Genomic DNA, 23,360 nt, shown 5'->3' with positions numbered 1-23,360 from the left:
AGAAATGAAAACACAAATAAAACCCTTTTGGTGTCTCTGCTCAGTTCCCGGGATAGAAGCCTGATCCCAATCCCTTCCCACGCCAAACTGGAATGAAGACGATCCCTTGGTGGTTTTGTTTGAACCGCTCAGGAGCTCCTACTTGAAACACTCATCTGCAAACATCAGCCAACTCTGAGGAACCGAGAGAGAAATTCCACGGCTAGATCAGATCTATTTAGAACTTAAACCAAGGTTAATACGAGACTTTTTGTTGTGGAGAAACAGCTGATAGACGAGGGATTTCCTCGTTCTGGCTTCACGCCGGCGCCGTGGAGGAATAAATTAAATCCATGCTTTTCTACTTCTGCACAGAAGAGTGATGCAAAAGGAAAAATTACAGAACAGAAGTGTTTTGTTTGCAGCGTGTAGAGAAAAGGTCAGAAGGTAAAAACAGGAAATTAAAGGACAAGAAGGATCTGAGTTTATCATCATCAACCAGCTGAAGGTGATCAGCACGTGCTCATCCTCCAGAGACGTCTACAGCTGGAGCTTTTCGAAGAGTTTTGATTTGATGATTAAAAGAAAGTGACTAACTAAACTGACAACCTGATCATTTTACAGCGATGTGCATACCTGTTAAAGGGACTTTACGGAGTTTTGAAATTTTATGCTCGTGATTGCCCCCTCAGGCCAAAAGCGTAACAGCAGCTTCAATAGTAGGCTCGTGCACGAGGCGCGCATGCTGTACGTGCACACTCCTTAACGAAAATAACAGCTGAGACAGTCCCGTGTGTGTGTGTGTGTGTGTGTGTGTGTGTGTGTGTGTGTGTGTGTGTGTGTGTGTGTGTCTGCTCTGTCTTCTCGATCCCCAGTGAGTCGTGGAGGATGGCTGCTTATACTGAGCCAGGATTCTCTGGAGGCTTGTTCCTGTTAAAAGGGAGTTTTCCTCTCCACTGTCGCCATATGCTTGCTTAGTATGAGGATTGCTGTATAGTCACTGACACTTGATGCAATTTGCTGGGTTCCTTATATAGGAAACATTATTTCTGATTGGCTTAATGAACTGTGAATTGGAATGTTTATTATGTGAAGGTCCTTGAGACGACTCTTGTCGTGATTTGGCGCTTTCTAAATAAACTTGAATTGAACTTCTGCCTCATCGTGTGCAGACTCTGCTCCAAATGAAAACATCAAGTTAGGAAAGGAGAGGTCCTTCGTTCATCCATTAAAGGTGTAAACATCTGGAATAGCTGTCCAGAAAATATACAATTGCGTTCAAATATGATGACTCTTTATAAAGGAAGCATTATTTTTGTTACAATATGGAAAATGAAGTTGAAATGCCTTGTGATATTCATGGATTGTGTTGCACTTGTAACGTCTTTATTGGTATGGAGACAGTTTTAGGTCCAATTTTGAATCTGTCTTTGTGTCACGGTGAAAATCTAAAGTAAAGGGGGGAGGGGAACACTACAACACCTGTTGGATACGTAGGTCCTCTGGTTCAGTTGTTACTTGTACCAAAAATTCATTCATTCATAATCAATAGCCCTGGATGTTTGTTAGTGTTGAATGCTCCTGTATAGATCGGTTCAGTAGACAGACAGACAGACAGACAGACAGACAGACAGACAGACAGACAGACAGACAGACAGACAGATAGATAGATAGATAGATAGATAGATAGATAGATAGATAGATAGATAGATAGATAGATAGATAGATAGATAGATAGATAGATAGATAGATAGATAGATAGATAGATAGATAGCGTAACCATACACAAATACCCATACATCATGTTCCTTAACCAGCAGAGCAGGTTGGCACCCAAGACTTGTACCGGAGCTTCTCGAGTATTTCTGCATTAATCTTATGCTGTCATTATAAGCCATTGTAAGCTTTTAACACTACTTTGCTTTGATCTACACCACAGGTGGGCAGTATACATTGATTTATGCATTAAAAAGTAAAATCTTCACTGGTATGCAGCACGTGCCCAACTTTCTTCCCAGTATTTGCCTGGGCATGCAGCTTCCTCTGATGCCATGAAACATCCTTGACATCTGACAGGTCGACATCAATAACATGGCCCAAATAAGCGACCTCGCTGCACACAAACGTTAGCCCCCCTGTCTTCTCTACTTCTGAGGATCATGCTTTTGTTGGCATTATATTTATGTTACAGTCTGCACCGCAGTCACTGCATGTTCTCAGGAGTTGTTGGAGACCAGCACTATATGGGCTGAAGATGGCCAACTCATCTGCATACATGAGGTGGTTGACTAATAAGTCACCATCAGAGACAGATCCTTTACATACATATTAAATAGGAAAGAAGACAGCACCTTACTCAATAAGAATCCCCTAGACCTTATTATTCCCATGAATAAATAATATGAGTTCACAGATCTAATTATTTGTTTATGTTGCAGTCAGAGATGACATCAGTTATGTTTATGTGTTTAGCAGACCCTTTTGTCCAAAGCAACTTACAAGTGATAATCGGCATGTTGCCCTTGAGGCTAACAACAACAATGACAACAACTTGACATCAGTCATGGAGAGGAGGGAACAAGGAGTGGACAGTAGAGAGGGGGGACGGGCACAGGGAGGGTGCTAGTTTAGAAGATGCTCTCTGAAGAGCAGGGTCTTCAGGAGTTTCTTGAAAGTCGAAAAGGAAGCCCCTGTTCTGGTAGTGCTTGGAAGGTCATTCCATATTTGTGGAACGATGCACGAGAAGAGTCTGGATGGTCCTGAGCGTGGTGTAGGCACTGCTAGCCGACGATCCTGTGGTGACCGGAGCGGCCGGGCCGAGACGTAAGCCTTTGCAAGAGGATTCAGGTAGATGGGAGCCGTACCATCTCGGACTTTGTATGCTAGTGTTAGCAATTAGAATTTGATGTGTGCTGCTAGCGGTAGCCAGTGGAGCTCAATGAACAGAGGGGTGACGTGTGCTCTTTTTGGCTGATTGAAGACCAGACGCACCGCTGCGTTCTGGACCATTTGAAGAGGTCTCACAGTACAGCCTGGAAGACCAGTTAGAAGGGCGTTGCAGTAATCGAGGCGGGAGATGACAGTAGATTGCACCAGGAACTGGGTGGCATGTTGTGTTAGGTATGGTCTGTTCTTTCGTATGTTATACAGCGCAAAGCGGCATGAACGAGCAACAGAGGCAACGTGATCTTTAAAGGTCAGGTGTTCATCAATCACAACACCCAGATTTCGAACTGCCTTTGAAGGAGCCAGAGATAGGAAGTCATTTTGGATTGAGATATTGTGCTGTATGGATGGTTTTGCTGGGATGACAAATAGTTCAGTTTTAGAGAGGTTGAGTTGGAGATGGTGGGATTTCATCCATTTTGATATGTCAGAGACAGTTTGATATTCGTGCAGAGACAGTGTGGTCGTCCGGTGGAAATGCCAGAGCTGGGTGTCGTCTGCATAGCAGTGGTAGGAGAAGCCATGTGATGGAATGATCTCACCCTGTGAGGTGGTGTATATGGCGAAGAGAAGAGTTCCTAGTACAGAGCCCTGGGGGACTCCTGTGGCAAGATGGTGCACGGTAGAGGATTGTCCAAGCCAAGGTACACTGAATGATCGTCCTGTGAGGTACGATTCAAACCAGGCGTGTGCTTTCTCTGTGATGCCCATGCTAGAGAGCGTGGACAAAAGGAAGCCATGGTTGACAGTGTCAGTGACAGTTACAAAGGTAACGTGTGTTTTGTTGTAAAAGTCGTCCATGTTTCCTGCAAAGAAGAATCCACGACCTGCAAAACAACTCTCCAGAGCACATTACGTGCTAACACAACTTTTGTTACCAAAATCTTCTTTGTCAACGGTTCGACATCCAGCCAGTCGTGTAGCGTTATACCATCAGCAAGCACAGATCCTCGAGCAGATCTGGTGCTGACTCTGGCATTTGGGCGTGTTCTGATGACAGGAGCCCCCTGAGTTGACCAGGACCCTCTGGAGGGATTATATCTCGCTGGCTGGGGAACATTTTGGGAATCCAGTGGTGAAGCGGGTGGAAAAAGGACGAAAGAGAGGGTCTGGGTGTCTCTGCTTGTGCAGCTGAAAACATCCCCACCAGCTGCTCCGTGTTTGCTCCTGGTGCATCCAGGCATCAGGTCTGACTTCGCATTTATGCCGAAGTAATAATGTAAAACGAAGCTGCACCCTGTGTGTCGGCTCGGCCTAACCGTTAGCCCATCAGTCCCGAAGGACCAAAACCATTTTTATCTGAACAGAGGCCTCCCATGGTAATTATTTATAACCTCCACACAGAAACACGTGGCAGCTGGGTTTTATTACCACGTCTGGTGTTTCTGCAGGAGGGAAACGGAAACAAACATGATTCCTTTCAAAAAGATCAGACCAGGATTTGGACTAAAAGTCGTTAAATAAATAAAGTTTGTTTTCCTCAGCGGAGGAGAAGCAAACAGGAAGAGCTGCAGAAAAAGCAATAGTTGTCTCTGTAGGCGGGGCGCGTTCATTAGCAGCAATAACAAAGTTCACAGCGTCCCACATTCCCGTCCTCTGGTCCGGTTCCAGCCGCTCCTCATCAGGCCGAGGTGGCCTCTGATGGAGCGCTGGAACATAATTCCTCGCTCCGTTCTGCTCAACAATGTTAAATCTACTGCAATGCAGCAGAAGCCCCTCTGAAATCGGATTTCTCCTCATAACAGATGTTACCAGTTTGTGTTTTAGAGAATCGCTGCACAGGAAATCTCATCTGAGGAGCTTCTATTCCCACAAAAACAATCGCCGCGGAGAGCATCCAGACACTCCCAGCCTCCAGCTCCCGCTCAAATTGCTGCTCCTTGGTGAATCAGCCACCCAGGCTTCTAATAGCTAATTCTGTCAGTTTAATTAAAGTTCAAAACTACAGAAGCCTCTTTAAAGCATCCGAGCTCATCTGCGCGTGGAGTCCCTCGTGAGAGGAGGATAAAAGGGCGAACGCTGGCTCCGGCCGCCCACGTTTAGGTTTCCGGGTTTGTTCTAAACGTTTTACGCCGGGGTCAGGACGGGGAAAGTGTCGTGTTTACTCCTCTCCAGCTTCTCTGGGTGACATGAAAAGACAAGCTCGCAGTAACTTCCCGCTAAACGAAACTCTCTTGGCGTTTTTAACGAACTTGCCGGTGGCAAGGTGGATGGCTCCAACCGCCTCTTTGGATTTCTTTGTTAAAAAGGATTTTATCTATTTCCACTTCTCTCAAAGAAGCCGTCTGAACTTTTCTCTCTCCGTGCTTTGCACACATCTCTGTCTGACTCTTTAAATTCATCACAGCTTTGATTATTTGTGAAGAAAGGAAAGAAAACCTGCTGCCTAAAGCCTCCGGTGTAAAACCCACTTGCTGCTGGATTCCAGCAGAACGCTGCTGCTTTCCAAGCGCGCTCGTCTCTCCGTCTAGTCGGACGGTGTTTGCGATCCTATAGGGCTGACAAGAAAACCTGTAGCCAGCAGCCAGTTAGAATAACAAGCAGCTACAGGAGCCCTGCAGGGCCAAACTCTTCCCTCCCAAAGCACGAGATGCACTTGGCATGCCGGTGAGTTCTGACTCTGACCGTTCTGTGAGGGCTCCAAGGCAGGGTGCCAGGGAGGAACCTTTGAGGATTCCACACCTGGCTCCGGCGCGCTCCGGGTTTGGATTCAGCTCACGTCGCTACACCACCTGCTGCTGCCGCCGCGTCTCCTTGTAAATTAAAAACACACGAAGTTCGTTTCACAGGTTCGTAATTTATCTCCGCAGCAGAGTCCGCGGGATGCAGCTCGGAACATTAAGGCAGGAGAAGCTGCACTCAGACTCGGCCTCAAACCCGTTTCCTGAGTATTTCTGAACATCAGTTAAAGTAAGCTTAACAAACCATCTTAATTAGTTAGTTGGTGCTCCCACCGTTAAGCTCAACCTTTTACTGCACTTTTAGCTCTAATGGCCTTCTCGTTATTTAATGTGATGGGATTTTCCGAGACATTAATAATTTAACGTGTTTTCTGAGAAACTTCAGCACCCAGAAGGAGAACGACTGTTGTGAGCAGCTTAACATAAAGAGGTGTTTGACTTATTAAAGAAATTATTAAATTCCTGCACTTTTCTGGGTTAAACTGTCGGCTTTCCTCAGTCTTAAACACAACCGGACAGGCATTTATCAAGACACCTCCTCCTGCTCAACGGCTGTCTAGCCTTTGAGCTAACACAGCTAACGTGGCTAACCCTCTATGTCTATGTTTTCATCTCACTTTAACTTGGAGCCGCAATGGTGTCGTTAACCCCCCCCCCCCCATTCTACACGTTCTAGTAGTTTCCTGCTCCAACACACCTGGTTGAATCACCTGTTCAACATCATTAAGCCCTGCAGAAGCCTGCTAAAGGTGCGCTTCACTGAAAAAACACATTTTAATGAGTATCTCTGATTCTAACGGGTCACTCTGAGTGTTTCATGCAGGCTGAACATGAAGATAGTCTCCTACACCTATCTCCTGCTTTAGCTTCTGATAGAAAACAGATGATGAAACTCTAGGATTAGAAAATCCTGACAGATCTACGTCACACTGTCACCGAACATTCATGGACTCACCCATCTTGGCTCACGACGGGGAAGGCTGTTGTTAGTTTAGCGTCGAGGAAACTGAAACTTGCAAGGCATTCGTTCCTACCAGAGACCACTGCAAAAGTATTGATTAAACGAGTTTCCAGCACCTTTAATCACCTGCTGATTAAAATCAGGTGTGTTGAAGCAGAGAAATCTTCAGGTTTTAGAGGATTTTCTGCTCCAACACACCTGGTTTTAGCCTGAACAGGTGACTGAATTCCTGAATCAGGTGTTGGAGCAGAGAGACAACTAAAACATGCTGGTAGCGGCCACTGTTCTAGAAGTGTCTTTGTTTTTGTTTAATCAGAATCCAGGGTGAGGTGGTTCTTCTGTGTCAGACGAACATCGCCATGTTGAGATTTCAGCCCATTTGTGTCAGCTTCATTCACGCGGCACGGGCGCAGGAAGCAGCGTCCTGAGTGGGCGGAGTTAACACACAATCTTCATGTCTTTGTGGAAAAGGGAAGGGAAGGAGCAAAGGAACAAACCCAGTCACCCCTGGAGCTTTTTTCTCCTGATTATAACGTTTTTTACTTACTAAGAAATATGATTTCAGATGTAACAAACAAAAACACTCAAATAAAATAATAATAAACAAAAGTATGGATTTAAGTCTCATTTAAAAGTGCATTAAAATACTATTAAATCACAGTGTAGCGTCATGAATGGCCTCTAATTTGTGTCAAAGGTCACATTTTCCCAGCTGGGTCAAGCTGGGTCGACTAACTTTGCCCCACAGATTAAACATGCAAGGAGCCACGATGTCTGCTGAAAATCATCTTTATCTGCTGCTGTTCCGTCCCAGAATGAAGGACACTTCAAGTTCACAATAATAATTTTAAATAACAATTTTAATAAACTCTTGACTTTATTACTGTTATTACAATCATCATAAATAATCTCTTGATTCAGTACAAATGTTTTTTAATTACTGAAATGACTTATTATGCTTTGGGTATAATAATGATTGTTGTTGATGATCGGTTATGTGTGTTCAGCAAACCAGAAGGTCACCTCGCACGTTTAACCAGCCTCATTCAGAAGGGATATCCAGGGTAAAGGGTAAAATCATCTCACGTCTTTACTCATGACGAAGCTTTCTGATGCTGAGTGGGCGTGTTCTGACGGTTTTGTTAAAGCTAAAAATCTCGCAGCAAAAGTTGAGTTCTTGAACCATACCAGGAGACAAGGGACGGCCGCCCAAATCTCTACTAAGCATTCTGTCACGCCGATAGAATTGCTCCGAATAAACGCACCTGTTTCCAGCTGACGCAAAACTCCTTCAGAGTCATTGATTTTGAGACTCAAATAGTTCCACCAGTCGAGTGACCCAAGGAGACATCTCAGGACCAATTTGGTCACACTAAGGTCCTTCAACCAACCTCGTGCCTGGAGGAAACCATCTCCACCTGACATCTCGGATCCAGAAGAGGGTCTCCTGACCCTCTAGGTGAGGTAGACACTTTGACAGATTGTGTCTGTACGCCGGTTTTTCTAAGAACAACTCAGTTAGCTGCAAAACCACAATTCTGGTAAATATACTCCATTACTTTAACTCCCCAAGTTAATGAACTGTTTGGGTTTTGCTCCAGAATGAATTTTAAAAAAAGCAGAAAACAAGATGAATAAAAATAACTTACCTTTTTTATTTGATTCATACATTTGATTCTATCCAAAACTACCTGTCAGGTGCACAGTTAGCCGTAATTTATGAAAAAAGAAGCATTTTCAGCTGCAGTAGGTTTGTTTCCTGCAATACCTGGAGTCACCACTAATCAGTAACTCCCCCCCCCCCAGCATCATCGACCAATAGGGAGTCCAAGTCACACCCATCTACTTCCACACTATGGGTCCCCGGAAAAACAAGAAAATGAACGCAAGTCAACGGGGATAAAAATGCCATTTTCTAACTCCGCTTGTTTTGTGCCATGGATTTCACACGTCTGTGAATTTGAAAGACGCATTTTGATACCAAGTACGCTCTTATTTTCGAACAAGGGAAACGCTATTTTAGGTTTTGTGTGAAAATGAGTCCAGGACTACAAATGAGCTTCACGAAAGTGACGTGATCGAGCCAGACACGGAGAAAACTGAGGTAAAGGGGCTGGAAGTTCAGCAAACTTCCCACAGGAGGAAAGAACCACCATAAATCTGGTCATGTGGTAAGTAGCAGCTACGCTAGGGGGGAGGAGATTATGTGGTGACATCACATATGCGACGTGCCGATTTCTGGTGTGTAGTCATGCTAGTTACAAACTTTTACAAGCTGATGAATCTGTAGTGACATGAATGGCCAAAGGTCACACTTCCCCAGCTGGGTCAAGCTGTCCTGGCTGTATTTCTATCTACAGATTATCCATCACAGGAGACACAAAGTCTGCTGTAAACCATCTTTTATCCGACTGCTGTTCCATCCGCAAGACGAAGGACACTTCAAGATTTAAAAGAATCATTTTTAATAAACTCTTTTCACTGTCTATTACAATGTTCATAAATAATCATCATGGTTCATTATCAATGTATTCAATTACTGAAATAAATTATTATTCTTTGGTTAATAATAATTATTATTTATGATAATCAGTAATGTTTAACAGTGACAAGAAGATGACTGCACTTATACACACCGTGCAGGGCACAGTGAATCAGGTTAAAGGTAACTGCACTCACATGTCTTTGTTCCAGAACACCTGAGCTTTCTATCTTGGGAGGGCGTGTTCTGAGGTATGTTAAAACCAAAACTCCTCAGTTCAAGTTCAGTTCTTGAGCTCACCGAAATTCTCTCCATGGCACGAGAGTGTCCAGAGGATCGAGTCGGCCATTGGAAACCTCTACTAAAGCTTTTCTGTCATGCCGATTGAATTGCTTCAACAGAAAACGCCATCTGCAACAAGCTGACGCAAAACTCCTTCAGAGTTATTGATTTTTGAGACACAACCAGTTTCATCAGTCGTTGTGACCCGGAGACATCTCAGGACCGATTTGGTCGCACTACGGTTCTTCTACCCACCTCGTGCTTGGGGGTCATCATCTCCTCCTGGCATCTCGGATCCAAAAGGGGGTCTCCTGACTGGGTGAGGTAGACACTTCCGACTGATTGCGTCTGGAATGCCTGTTTCGTTTCTTACTAAGAAATAATTTACCTTCGCTGCAAACCAAACTCTTTCACCCAGAACGCGTTTTTCTCTCTCTGATAGAAACCTTCTGAGACTACATTCACACATCCAAACACACACATTTCATTTTTAGTTTCATCCAGACACAGATTGCTTTAATGCCAAGTTTTAATATCAAAGCTTTTATAAATTGTCATTCATGAATTGTCTTTTAACCCTTTGATGCATAATGGTCACTACAGTGGACAGGTACTCAAAATTGTTATTTATTTTTAAATTTTTGCTTTTAAGCACAGCTGTTGAAGACTTTATTGCATTTGAGCTCCTCCATTTGGACTTCAGTAAGTCAAGCCAACATGTTTCATGTTCAGAACGCACGCTGTCCACTGAGGTGGACACGTAATAAATTATTTGAAATAATAAAATGTTACAAAAAATATTTCTTGAAATTTGTTTCATTCACACCTGAAGATGAATGAAAAAAATTGCTAAAAAAATCATGGTTGAAGATTTCATAATTCATACATCCAAGGGTTAAATTGTCATCTTTAAATTGTTAGTAATAAATTCTTAACTTTTTAAACCTGACTCTTCTTTAAATAAAACACAGAATGGTGTATATTTGGTCACTGAACGAGCAAAGATCTCTTTAAATCTTCTGAGTAAAAAAAATAAACTTTTGCTATTAATTTAAATCTCTTAAATTAAATATTAATCTTTTTGATTAAATATAGACCAAGCCAGTTGGTGTATGAACTTCTATCAATTATACAAATATCCGTGGATATATATATATATATATATATATAATATGTTTCATTGCCAATTCGTTTGATCTTTCCCAGAATTTAGCAAAGCTGGATAGCAACAGCTTAAATTCTAGTTATGTAACGCTACAAATCTCAAAGTGCGTGACTGGCGTGGTCGAAACACCCGTCATTACTTTTCATTTAAATTGCAGGATAACATACGTGTGGTCCAGGGCGTAAGGCAGAGCGGGTTAGAAAACAGCGTTTTTAGCCCCGTCGACTTGCATCTATTTATTCGTTCTTCCGGGGACCCGTGTGAGCCGACCGGAATGGGAGGAGACTTAAGCTCCCTATGGATGTGCTTTCTCCACCAGTCCAATCAACATCAGCATATTAACTCAAAGTTTTATATGAATGGCCAAAAGGTGTAAACTGGTGTAAAACATGAAAGAAACCATCAGTCTGAGGCCAGCTGTGGTGTTTTTATACACTTCACAGGTCAGCTGGCTCTACCCTCCTCTGCTGTGATGATTACCTGGTATCCAGGTGGAAAGTCAAAACCACCGATTAGAAAAACACCCGTCTCACTACTAAACCAGGAAAGTCCCAAAGCCTTTCAGCTGGAGCTGTCTCTGGCGGCCTCCTCCTGGACCCGCCTCACTTAGGAGGACTGGGGCTGAAGACAGACGCCACGAGGCTCCTGTTGGACTGTCTGCAGGTCTGTTCCTACTGAAATACAGAGCGTGTTTACGACATAGGAACTAATTAAATGACAGAGAATATGCATGATTCAACACAGATTCAGAAATGTGTTATCAAAAGGGCGTCTGGGGGCATCTGAGCATGCAGTTAGAAATGTTCAGCCCCTGCAGAGCAGAGGAAGAAGCGGTGGAAAGTCTATCGACTCGTGAAAGAGAGGAAATGAAAGAACACAGAGTTTATGTATTTACACTAGTCTCAGTCCGATGTGGCGCTTATATCCAAAGCAAGAGCAGCATCAGAGGCGAAAGCAGCAGGAGGCAGCCTTCCCGGTGAGATGCTTGACCTCTTAGAGACTCCTGGCTGATCTCCTCCTGGTTCAGGGAGTCGTGGGGGGGTGCCGCCGGGTGGATGTTGCGGTTGGCACACATGTCGTAAAGGTTCCCAGAGAACTGCATCTTCTTGGATTCCTGGCGGAGAGACTCCCAGACAGCCGCTGCTTCCTCCGGACAGCCAGCCATCGCCAGGTTGGCGCAGTCATGGAACTCATCCCACGACCTGCAAGACACAAAATCTAATTACAAAGCAGCTTCATCACGTTTGTTTGCGCTTCACGCTTTGGTCACACAGCCGTGTCACACTTCTGGTGCTTTCTGACTCGCGGAATAGAGAAGGGGTCAAGATGGAGTCCTGATGAGCGCAACGTTCAGAGTTCAAGTAAGATGAGAGCGAGACTGGTGCATGATGGTGGCTCACGGAGGCGGAAAGAGTGCTAAAATTTCCTAATTAAGTACGAGTACCAATACTTTGATCATTTTTCACTCAAGTACAAGTAAAAGTACTTTCCAAAATTTTTACTCAAGTAAAAGTAAAAAGTACCATAAATAAAATGTACTCGAAGTAAAAGTTACTTAGTTTCATTTTTGACAGCGTAAGGATGGCTACATCTAAGTAGTGCAAAATCACAACGCAGGTTCACAATTTGCTCGTGTGCATACACACACACACACACACAATTTGGTGGAGCGATTTCTATCCAATCAGTGAGAACAGGACGTGCACATTGATTGGACGAGGTTTTTCTACGATTGTTTCAATTGTGATAAAAATTATTCTTTATTTTGAGAAAAATTATATTTTCAGATGCCATCAGCATGTGAGGTGTCTCAATGATTTCATGACAAAACTCTAACATGAGACTGTGCTCTAACCTGTCACATTTCAAATGGACCGTATGACAGCTGCTAGCGCTGGCCCTGCCCTGCTTTACCTCCACAACAGTTCCTTTATCCGTGTCCATCCTAGAGCTCCTCTCTGACCGTCATGCTTATTTAGAGCAGCTGATTTTTAAAGATAGCAGAGTTCATCCTTGGTAGTGGGTTCACTCACTCATTTAACCGTTCACCACTGAAATCATCTTAGGTGTGTTCTTGCTGTGTCGTATCTCTAATTCCATGCTGTAGTTCTTTTTTAAAACACGGAGCAGTTTTGTTTACCTGTTTTCCCGCTACGTTTCGTTTGCGGCTGCAAACTTCCTCAGGCTGTCCTTTATGGACAGGATTTCTGGGCGTCAGCCTGAGGAAGTTTGCAGCCGCAAACGAAACGTAGCCCTGTAACCGGTGGGTTGGAACCCATCTACCAACACCATCTATAATAGGGACGGTGTGCTGCTGACCTCTACTCAGGACGTTGTGGATAGGTGGGCAGAATACTTCGAAAACCTCCTCAATCCCACCGACATGTCTTCCAGTGAGGAAGCAGAGTCTGGGGACTTTGGGTTGGCCTCTCAAATCTCTGGTGCTGAGGTCACTGAGGTGGTTAAAAAGCTCCTCTGTGGCAAGGCTCCAGGGGTGGATGAGATCTGCCCGGAGTTCCTAAAGGCTCTGGATGTTGTGGGGCTGTGTTGGCTGACTCTCTGCAATATCGCGTGGACATCGGGGGCAGTCCCACTGGACTGGCAGACCGGGGTGGTGGTCCCCTTATTTAAAAAGGGGGACTGCAGGGTGTGTTCCAACTACAGAGGGATCACACTCCTGAGCCTTCCTGGTAAGGTCTATTCAAGGGTTCTGGAGTGGAGGGTCCATCGGATTGTTGAACCTCAGATTCAGGAGGAGCAATGTGGTTTTCGTCCTGGCCGTGGAACACTGGACCAGCTCTATACCCTTAGGGGGGTCCTGGAGGGTGCGTGGGAATTTGCCCAACCAGTGTACATGTGTTTTGTGGATTTGGAGAAGGCGTTTGACCGCGTCCCTCGGAGGGCCCTGTGGGGGTACTCCGGGAGTATGGTATACCAAGCCCTCTGATACGGGCTATTAGGTCCCTGTATGACCGGTGTCAGAGCTTGGTCCGCATTGGCGGCAGTAAGTTGAGCTCATTCCAGTGAGAGTTGGACTCCGCCATGGCTGCCCTTTATCACTGATTCTGTTCATAACCTTTATGGACAGGATTTCTAGGAGCAGCCAAGGTGTGGAGGGCATCCGTTTTGGTGGTCTGAGGATCAGGTCTCTCCTTTTTGCAGATGATGTGGTCCTGTTGGTTTCATCAGAAAGTGATCTTCAGCTGTCGCTGGAGCGGTTCACAGCTGAGTGTGAAGCAGCTGGGATGAGAATCAGCTCCTCTAAATCTGAGACCATGGTCTTGATTTGGAAAAGGGCAGAATGCCTTCTCTGGGTCAGGGATGAGGTCCTGCCCCAAGTGGAGGGGTTTAAGTATCTCTGGAGCGTGAGATCGATTGGCAGACTGGTGCTGCATCTGCAGTGATGCGGGCGTTGTACCGGTCTGTCGTGGTGTAGAGAGAGCTGAGTCAGAAGGCGAAGCTCTCGATTTACCCGTTGATCTACGTTCCTACCCTCACCTATGGTCATGAGCTTTGAGTAGTGACCGAAAGAACGAGATCACGAATACAAGCGTCCGAAATGAGTTTTCTCCGAGGAGTGGCTGGGCTCTCCCCTAGAGATAGGGTGAGAAACTCGGTCATTCGGTAGGGGCTCGGAGTAGACCCGCTGCTCCTCCACATCGAGAGGAGCCAGTTGAGGTGGCTTGGGCATCTGGTCAGGATGCCTCCTGGACGCCTCCCTGGTGAGGTTTTCCGGGCACGTCTAACCGAGGAGACCTAAAGGTAGACCCAGGACACGGTGGAGGGACTATGTCTCTCACCTGGCCAGGGAACGCCTTAGGATTCCCCTGGAGGAGCTGGCCCAAGTGGCTGAGGAGAGGGAAGTCTGGGCCTCTCGCCTTAGGCTACTGTCCCCGCGACCCAATTCCGGATAAGCAGATGAAAATGGATGGAAGGATGGATTTCTGTGATGCTCCTGGGATGTTTCTGGAACGTTTACAGGGCTTTACCAGGATGTTTCTGGGACGCTCCTGGGATGATTCTCGGACATGCCTCTCTGCGCCCAGTGGAAACACACCCATGGAAAGCCAGAGTTAGTTCACAGTTCTACAAATAATCTGACAAAGCCTTATTGTATGAGTAACATTTTATTGAGACATTTTAATTGAGATCATTCTGATGCTTTGAGTTCAATTTGGGTTTTAACTGAACAACAAAAAACTGTTTCAGACGGGGAAAATGAGTTTAAAGCTTCCAGCAATGACCTCATTAGCATCGGAAAGGCATGATTTAATTTTATTTTTTCTCTTTGCACAGATCCCAGATCTTTAGACGATTCTCACCTCTGGTCTTTTAATGAAAATAAAAACTAGTTTTAATCATCCTCCAGTTTTGGAAAGCTCACAACGATGATGAGAAAAAACAAAGTGTGTTGAATAAATTCAGTAACTAAATAAATGATTTCAGAGAAAACTAACTTCTTTCACCTTTGACTTCAGAGGGACACTGCTGGGATGTCCATTCTTTAAAAGACAACCTGGTTGCTTTTCCACTTGAATAGTCTTCTTCTCTATAGGATGTTGGACTCCAGGTGGTGTTAAAATGACCTTTAACGTCTGCAGATTGATTTTCTTCTTGTGTTGAACACCTGAGCAACAAATTGACTAAATTTCTGCTTTTATGGGAAGTTCTAACAAGTTTTTATCTCCACTGCCGCTATTGAAAACAGTTAAGTTTGTCTTTTTACAGGAAGAATCAAGATTTGTTTGCTGTTTTTGAATCAAAGGTCGAGCGCAGAGTTAAACCGGAACACACAGACACATTTATCAGTTTTAAAACTGGAATTGGGTCTCTGCTGAACCCAGTGGCGGTTTTACCATTAGGCATAGGTCGGCGACCGCCTGGGGCCCCATTGTGTTGGGGGCCCCCTAGCCCTGACTGCCGGCACCCCCTGTTAATGCCGCAATGGACTATTCATTTAAGACGGCGATGCACAAACAGGAAGCGATTGGTAGTCATTCCACTCCAATCCAGTTGGTGGTGGTAATGCACCAAATTGTTGTTTGCCAAGTCCATAAATAATAATAAGAAGAGAGGCGGGAGTAACAAACTCGAAGCGGTAGTCAAAACATTAAGCATGAAATGGAGTTATGTTAAGCTGATTTTACAGGACCAGAGCGTTTGCAAAACGGGATTTGCCGTGGCTCCCTGGGGAGGATAAAGGTCATTTATAAGATCAGACCGTGGCGGTAATGTGGCACAATCGTGGCAATTTTATAAATGATTAGGTGATGGGGGGATAAACGGGGCGGTCTCTGCGCTGCCGCAGACTTCCGTTTATCTTGGACATAACTTGCTTTTTATTGCGATTGAAGCCGTGATGTTTAACTTTTTTAAACAAGCAGCTCCTAAAAGTGTCTGTCCCCATCAGTCCCTGTGCAGTCTCAGGTGATCTGAGCTTCAGCTCTAACCGAGAGGCTCATGGAGCGCTGTGGCGCTCCAGTTTGTCATCTCAGCTGATTTTGTTCAAAAAGCAAACCTTATTGCCTGTGTTTACTTTAATTTTCAATACATTTACCAGCCAGAGCTCAGTAATAACTCCCCACGTCATCATGACATCTGCCTATGTTGCACCAGGGCGCATACGACAGACCATTACCGCAATATTATTACCAAGCGAGGCGGAACGAATGCCGCGAAATTCGTGCAACGCCATGCCGGCATGGCGCGTTTATAGACATACCATTGCTGTAATATTACGCCGATTTGCCGGCATGGTGCGTCTTGTAAAAAGGGCTTTAGTGGCTCCAACAAGAGAAAGAAGCAGCTTGCTTCAAAAAGGTTTTTATCTTCACTTCCAAAAGTGACGTCGTTTTTCAGTGTAAACATCAAAGGAAGCAGAAAGATAAAGACAATGGAAAATGTTTAAAGGGAGGAAAACATAGACCAAAATGGAAAATAGAAAAAATAACAGGCCAGAGCACTGGAGCACTGACAGGAAGAAAAAAGCAGAGCAAATATTGAAAGCACTCAAAGGGAGAGAAAGACAGGAAAAAAGAGGAGGACTAATGTTGAGGGTCTGACCTCATGAGGAAATTACTATGCAGTGATTTTCTCCAAAATGACTGTGCTTAAATTGCTCTGGAAAGCAAATAATCACATCAGCGCCAAGAAACTTCATTTCCCATGATGCTTTGCACACGGAAGCATTGGGATGATGTCACCGCCTAGTACCAGAAACACGTTCTGCGCATGTGCGGGAAGCCGTGGAGCTTTTCCCGCGAACTAAGACCATAAATCTTCAGCAGAGACAAAGAAACCTCGTTCTTTTGCCCAGGATACCTGGCGGTAAGGACACGCTTGTCAACGCTCCGACAACTTGAGCACGCGGAAGCTCTAAGTGCCAAGTTGAGCCACGCAACCGCTGGAAACCACTCTTAACTCCATCGGGACCTGACTGGGAACGAGCGGAGCTCCATTCAGCTCTCAGAGACGCTGTAAGTTGTCAAACTCAGCACAAAAGAAACTTCGTTCTCTTTGTGTCCAGCCGTGGAGAAACACACGTGGAGCCAAACAACGGGGAAAGCATCAAACCGACGGATGACGCTGAAAACTGCGGAGAAAAACGGAGAACCGTCAAGTCATAACAGCGGGGGACGCCTCGCTCTTCTGGTGATCAGAAAACTCATTTTTCTCTCTCCTTTTCTCCTCCCGTTTCCTCTATAGTCCAGAATAAGCAATAAAACCGCGCTATTGCTTAAAAAGTAGCTTCGTGTTTTCCTCTTTCGCTCCCAATTCGTCCTTCGGGTCATTTTGAAAGAATAAACTGCTTATTGATCATCGCTAATATCTTTAGTCGTCAGCTCTGGCCAGGCTGCCGACTCCTTTTAGATTAAATAATTTACAAGTGACCTTTTGTTGTTTGTTAACTTTTGAAGTGTTTGAGTTAAGTTTTACTGTGATTCTAAGCCACTAAGTGTTCGGGAAAGTAGAAAACTTTACACATCCAGGTCTCCTGTTGAATGCGAGGGGAGGGGAAGAGCCCCATACACACTCACAGCTCCCTCCCCCCCACCTACTCTGGGGAAACAAAGACCCATTCATCTCACACACACACACACACACACTCACTCACACACACCACACAAACACCTTGAACATTATTTTGAATATACATCCTTTTATTATATCACATGGTTATTATTCATTTATGCCACTGTTTATTCATTTGACAAATTGTTAATTAAACGTTATAAAATTCAGATTTTCGTCTCCAGTAGCTTTGTTGTGTCGAAGAGAAGTCTCTGCTCCAAGGATTCTACGAACTTCAAGAAAGACTGATAAGAGTTTTGGATTCAATTTTTCCCCGGTTAAAGGGGAATGGTGCCCCGTATATCTAAGAATATCTTAATTAATTAATAAATCAGTAAATATTCCCATATTTACAGAATTTATTGAAGAATCCAAAAGTAAGTTGAAGCTTACTAATTGTTCGCTCCTAATAACCCCAACATTAATTGGTGCCCCGTGTGAGGCTTGGATACACAGAGATTTCTATCCGGCACAAACAAACAAATAAATCCAAAGAGCTTGAATTAAAAATAATCCGTTGTTCAGCCTTGAACCAGCAACAGAGTGGTGCTGATTTCGCTGAGCAGGAAGCTGCATCGAACTCTCACCAGTAACTCAGTGCTTCTTTAAAGGTGCAACGTGTAAATTAATTCTGGTTGACCTTTTAGGTTAAAAATTCAGTTTTTCCTTAAAGGTGCAACGTGTAATTAATTCTGGCTAACCTTTTAGGTTAAAATTCAGCTTTTCCTTAAAGGTGCAACGTGTAATTAATTCTGGCTAACCTTTTAGGTTAAAATTCAGTTTTTCCTTAAGGGTGCAACGTGTAATTAATTCTGGCTAACCTTTTAGGTTAAAATTCAGTTCCTCATTAAAGGTGCAGCGTGTAAGTAATTCTGACTAACCCTTTTAGGCTAAAATTAACTGCTAATTTAGCGACTTTAACTCACAGTGGCTATTATAACTAACTGAAACCTTCACTCAAAGACTGATAACACCCTGTTTGCTAATATTCTGAAGGAATAACTAGCATATTTAACACTGCAAGTGTTGTAAGACGTTGCTACGGCAACGCACCAGCTTTTGCTAAAATACTGAAAGGAATAGTATTTTAAGCGTCAGTCACGGCATTCCGTGCAATCTTAAAACGCTAAAACCTGTGCGCACAAAGGTTAATTTAGTGTTTTTCTGCTACAAAGCTAGCAGTTGCTGCCCAAAAGGTGCAGTTTGAGCTATCTGCAGAAGCTCTACTAGGCTATTTTTGGTTCGGTTGTTAAAATGGAGGGACAGAGTAGTGAACTGACCAACTCCCAGCAACCAGGTGGCGCTGCGGCCCACGACTATGAACCTGGCCTACTTTCTGGACAAATATTGTCCAAACTGGTCGCGGTTGCTCGAGAACCCGACTACCCTTCTAGGGATTTCACTGAAGAACAGCGTAGCGTCGAGCTAGAAGCTGTAATTGATCAAATAGAAAACCCGGATGGTACAAAACCAATCCAGGTTCACTTAGCTAAGTTAGCCCTGATCCTCTATCAGAGAGGACTCCAACGTGGTCAGAAGATCATGAACCTCCAGAGCATGCTAGCTGAAAGGCAGCAAAATGGAAGGCAGAAGGATGACGAGGAGGAAGACGACACCCGCACCGATTCTGGGGAAGATGGGGAGAAGACCCCGCCCCCTTCTGCTGATGACAAGAGACAGTGGGAAGGGGGGGAACACCGTGACTCTGAGGCTGAGCCAGAGTGCTCTCCCACACCGGTACGAAAGCAAGCCGGCAAAGCCAACCAGGGTCCGCCCAGGACGATCGCCAAAGACCAATTGGTTTCCTCCACCCAAGGAAGCGAGGGACCGCCGTCCCGCCGTAAAGGTAGGCTACCTCCTGATACGTCTCCATACGATAATCAACAGTATGTGGTGTGGGACTCTCTGGACAGACGCACGCCGCAGGGGAGAGATGAAGCTTATCTGTCCCAACCTTCGGCCCCGTTCCCTACACACACTCTAGGGCATTCAGGACCACCTAGGGGCCGAGAGCAGTTCGCCCTCGAATCCCAGGTTGGACCACCACCCTCATCTTCACGGCCTTCTCAATCAGTGAGAAGTCGACCAGCTGAGCGGCACCTCTATTTAGACCGCTCCCCCAGTCCACAAAGGGTGCAAGGTGCCGATTGGGGTTATGCACCCCAAGCTGCACCTCAACCATCCACCCATCCTAGCTACTCCGGTATTCGGCATGCCGGTAACCAGCTGCAGGACAAAGCATCATACGCCACTCCGTATCCGGACAAAGTGTATTACGCAGAAGCCCCAGTTGAAAGACGCAGGCTGCACTACGCAGACGTGCCCCGGGAGGAGGACCTCCCAAGACACCCACGTGACGTGCCAGCAGCCCGCCACAACATGCCGGACCCCGATTTGGGCCCCAGGAGTCAACATTGGGAGCCCAGAGCACACCAGCGATATCCAGCGCCCTCTGAGACAGACCGTGGGTCAGAGTCAGAGGATGACGCGCCGTACCGTGAGTCAGGGCTCCGTGTACGTCAAATTGAATCGCTAGCTAAAGACATAGAGCGCTTTGATCCTAACACCAATGAATCCAATGTCGACGATTATCTCAGGGAGATAGAACGTTGTCTGCTTGATCTTCCAGCACCCTCTTCAAGGGAAAAGCTCAAGCTAATTTGGAAAACCACATCTAGAACGGTGCACGGTTTCATGGAAACTCTACCACCTGACATTCGTGATCGGTACTCCTCGCTCTGCCGAGCGTTGAGAGATGAATACGCCACGTATGCAGACTCTGCGTCAGCTACAATGGGGGCCTTCTCAATCAAACACTGGAGAAACGAACCCCCCAGAGAGTATTATCGCAGACTCAAAAGTGCTTATTTCCAAGGTCGAAACGGCCCTGGGCTCGAGGAAGACCCTGCCTTCAGATCCCTGTTCATTCACAACCTGCACGAGTGTGTTCGCTCCGAAGTCTCAATGTATTGTCGGATGAAAAAACTGACAACTCAGGAGATTAGGAGATACGCCCAACAGGCTTGGGAAGCTGGCGGAAAGCCCCAAAAGCCTGACGCACATCACCGCGTCATGCACCTAGCTCCCGACACCGAGCCGCATTTGGAGCTCGAAGGCACAGAAGCTCCACCCACTAAGCCAAAATCTGCTAAACCTAGACCTGTTAAACCGCGAGAGCAGTCCCAATCTCCTCAACAGGGGAAGGGGGGTGCTGATTGGCCGCCTAGGTCTGGACAATCAGACAGGAAGTGGCCCAACCAAAACCAACGGCAGGTAGGTCGGAACAGTGGAAGGTTTAAGGAGCGCCGCCCACAGGTAGGTCCCGAACACAAGTCCGCAGGTGAGTACTTGACCAAAGCCGACCTCCAGGAGATGTTTCAGCAGTTCCTAGCTAAACAGAAGGAACAGCTGAGATCTGCAGATGAGACCCCTGCACCAAAGTCTGCTTCTAAGAAGCCAGACCCAGAGCCAACGTCCGCATGACTAGGCGTGGCTCAACCTCCCAGCGTGGCCAGGACCTACCTGATCAGCTGGGGGAACACTACTGGTAGATCACAGGAGTCTCCTGAAATCTACCCCCCAGAGAAACCTGATACTAAATTTCTGAAGTTCCTTGGTGACTTAACAAACCATGATCATGCTCGCCGTTTGTACTGTAGCACCAACGTAGGTGGGTGCATACAGGTTGATGCTCTGCTGGATACCGGCTCAGAAATCACCCTGATGTGCTCCACACTGTTCCATCGCGTGTCTGACACCATGCGGTCGCTCGGGAAACCAGTCCAGGTAGAACCCTGTGACCTGAAAATCACCAGCTACACCCAGACCCGGGAGTGTATCACTCACCGGGCGTGGCTGGACATCACCTTCCAAGACATGACTCTGGTTCACCCGTTTTATGTCCGCCAGCTAGACACTGAACCACTTCTCATTGGTCAGGACCTGCTTGAACGTCTAGCTCCCCTCATCGACTGCCAGAAGGGTCAACTGTGGGCCCAGGTGGACACACCTAAGCCCTGGAACCCAGATAGCAGCCGACCATCCTCCATTCTTGAAGTCAGCATAAGTGAGCCGCAAAACCCTTGTTCCAAGGTCATGCCCCTCCCTACGGCTCCCACAGACGATGACTGCCTGCAAAGGCACGAAACCGCTCCTGGAACTCCGCTCCGCGCACATTCATCTTTTCTCTGCTCGCTGAAGAACGTCAGCCTGCAGCCATATGCACCACACATAGTTGGTGGTCTTACCATCAACTGCACCCACATCTCAGATGCTCGCCTTGCTCTTTGGTCTGAAAAGTCAGCCATCAGCCAGCAGACGTTTGAACACCTGCGTCAGAAGGACCCCCTTCTGGTCAGTGTGACACGTAGCCATCGGCTCTTGTCACCTACTTGGCCGCAGAGGCTCCTGAAAGCGCCAGAGGTCTGCTCTCTGACTATCCAACTTGGAGCAAGACAGCTCACACATACATTCAGCATCATATCACAGCTTGATCCACCTGCACTCATTGGAGCAGATCTGCTGGTTCGACTCGGTGCCCAGCTGGACACTTGCAATCAAGTCCTTTGGGCCCGGGCCACACCATCCTCTGAGCCTGGCTCAGAAGGCCCTGAACACTTGCTGTCCGGTCAGACCATTCCACAGGCCTGCCGTGCAGTGGTTGAGGCCAGCACGGTTCTGCCCCCACTGGTCAAAGGAGTGCCTGTTCGTCTGACTCTGATGAAGCATCAGAAGCTGCCAGGCACACAGGCCTTCTTCCAGCCATCACCACACTTCTTGGAGCTCAACTTAGCCGTCTGTGGCACGCCACTCTTGGAGCTGAACAATCGTTCTGCCTACTTGTTGGTCGAAAATCCGACCCGGAGTCCTATCCACATGCCGGCAGGAAAGCCCTTGGGCATGCTGATAGATAGCTCATTCCATGACTTCGAACTTTCAGTCCCCGTGATCGGGCAACTTCCGTTGTTCTTGAATGACAGACAGGTTGGTGCAGACACATTCAGTACTTTCCCTTCACAAATGATTACCATCAAGCGGCATGAAGCCCTTCCTGAGGAACCCATTTGCAGTGCAACCTTAGATACTGACAACGGTCAATGTCTAACGGTTTTTGCAATAAATACTCAACCCTCTGAGTCACCGGTTGAAAGCCCGGAACACCAGAGACCCTCCTCCTCTGAACCTTATGACGGCTTTGAGGCCGAAGTCAGCCAGCAGCTTGACAAAGCGGATGCGCTGGAGTCAGAGGAGCAGAGAGCAGAGCTTAGAAGCCTGTTCTATGAGTTTCAGTCCGTCTTATCCAGGGACTCCCTGGACTGTGGACTCACAAACCTGCATACGGTTCGCATTCCGACGAACCCGAATGCCCCTCCTACTTTTGTACGTCAGTACAAGATTCCCCTCGCTGCTTATGAGTCGATCCAGGAGATCCTCGATCAGCTGAAGGAGAAAAACATCATCAGAGAGTGTAACTCCACTTACAACTCTCCCATCTGGCCGGTTCTGAAACCGACTGGGAAATGGCGTCTCACCATAGACTATCGTGCACTGAACAAACAAGTACCTCTCTCCAGGTGGCCTATGATCCATTTAGATCAGGAGCTAGCCAGAGTCAGAGATGCTCGTTTCTTCTCTACGGTTGACGTAGCCAACGGCTTCTGGACCATGAAGGTTGAGCCGGCGGACCAGTATAAACTGGCTTTCTCCTTTGGAAATCGCCAATATACTTGGAACCGCTGCCCCTTTGGCTACTCTAACTCACCTGCAGAGTTCAACATCTTCCTCCACAAAGCC

The 23,360-nt window shown here is 46.2% G+C and overlaps 1 protein-coding gene across 1 annotated transcript in view; it reads right to left on the bottom strand.

Annotated features, from left to right (window-relative positions):
• Positions 1-11,272: 11,272 nt before the first annotated feature.
• The window catches only part of nrn1la (neuritin 1-like a), a 116,799-nt gene continuing 104,711 nt past the window's right edge, over positions 11,273-23,360 (bottom strand). Inside the window, exon 5 of the mRNA XM_054733384.2 lies at positions 11,273-11,698. Coding sequence (XP_054589359.2) covers positions 11,416-11,698 — 283 coding nt within the window. The 3' untranslated portion in view covers positions 11,273-11,415. The remainder of the gene's footprint in view (positions 11,699-23,360) is intronic.

This window comes from Nothobranchius furzeri, chromosome 4, assembly GCF_043380555.1.
Source record: "Nothobranchius furzeri strain GRZ-AD chromosome 4, NfurGRZ-RIMD1, whole genome shotgun sequence".
Classification (NCBI taxonomy): domain Eukaryota; kingdom Metazoa; phylum Chordata; class Actinopteri; order Cyprinodontiformes; family Nothobranchiidae; genus Nothobranchius; species Nothobranchius furzeri.
Note: the sequence above shows the minus strand (reverse complement) of the source record. Positions and strands in the feature narration are given on the sequence as shown.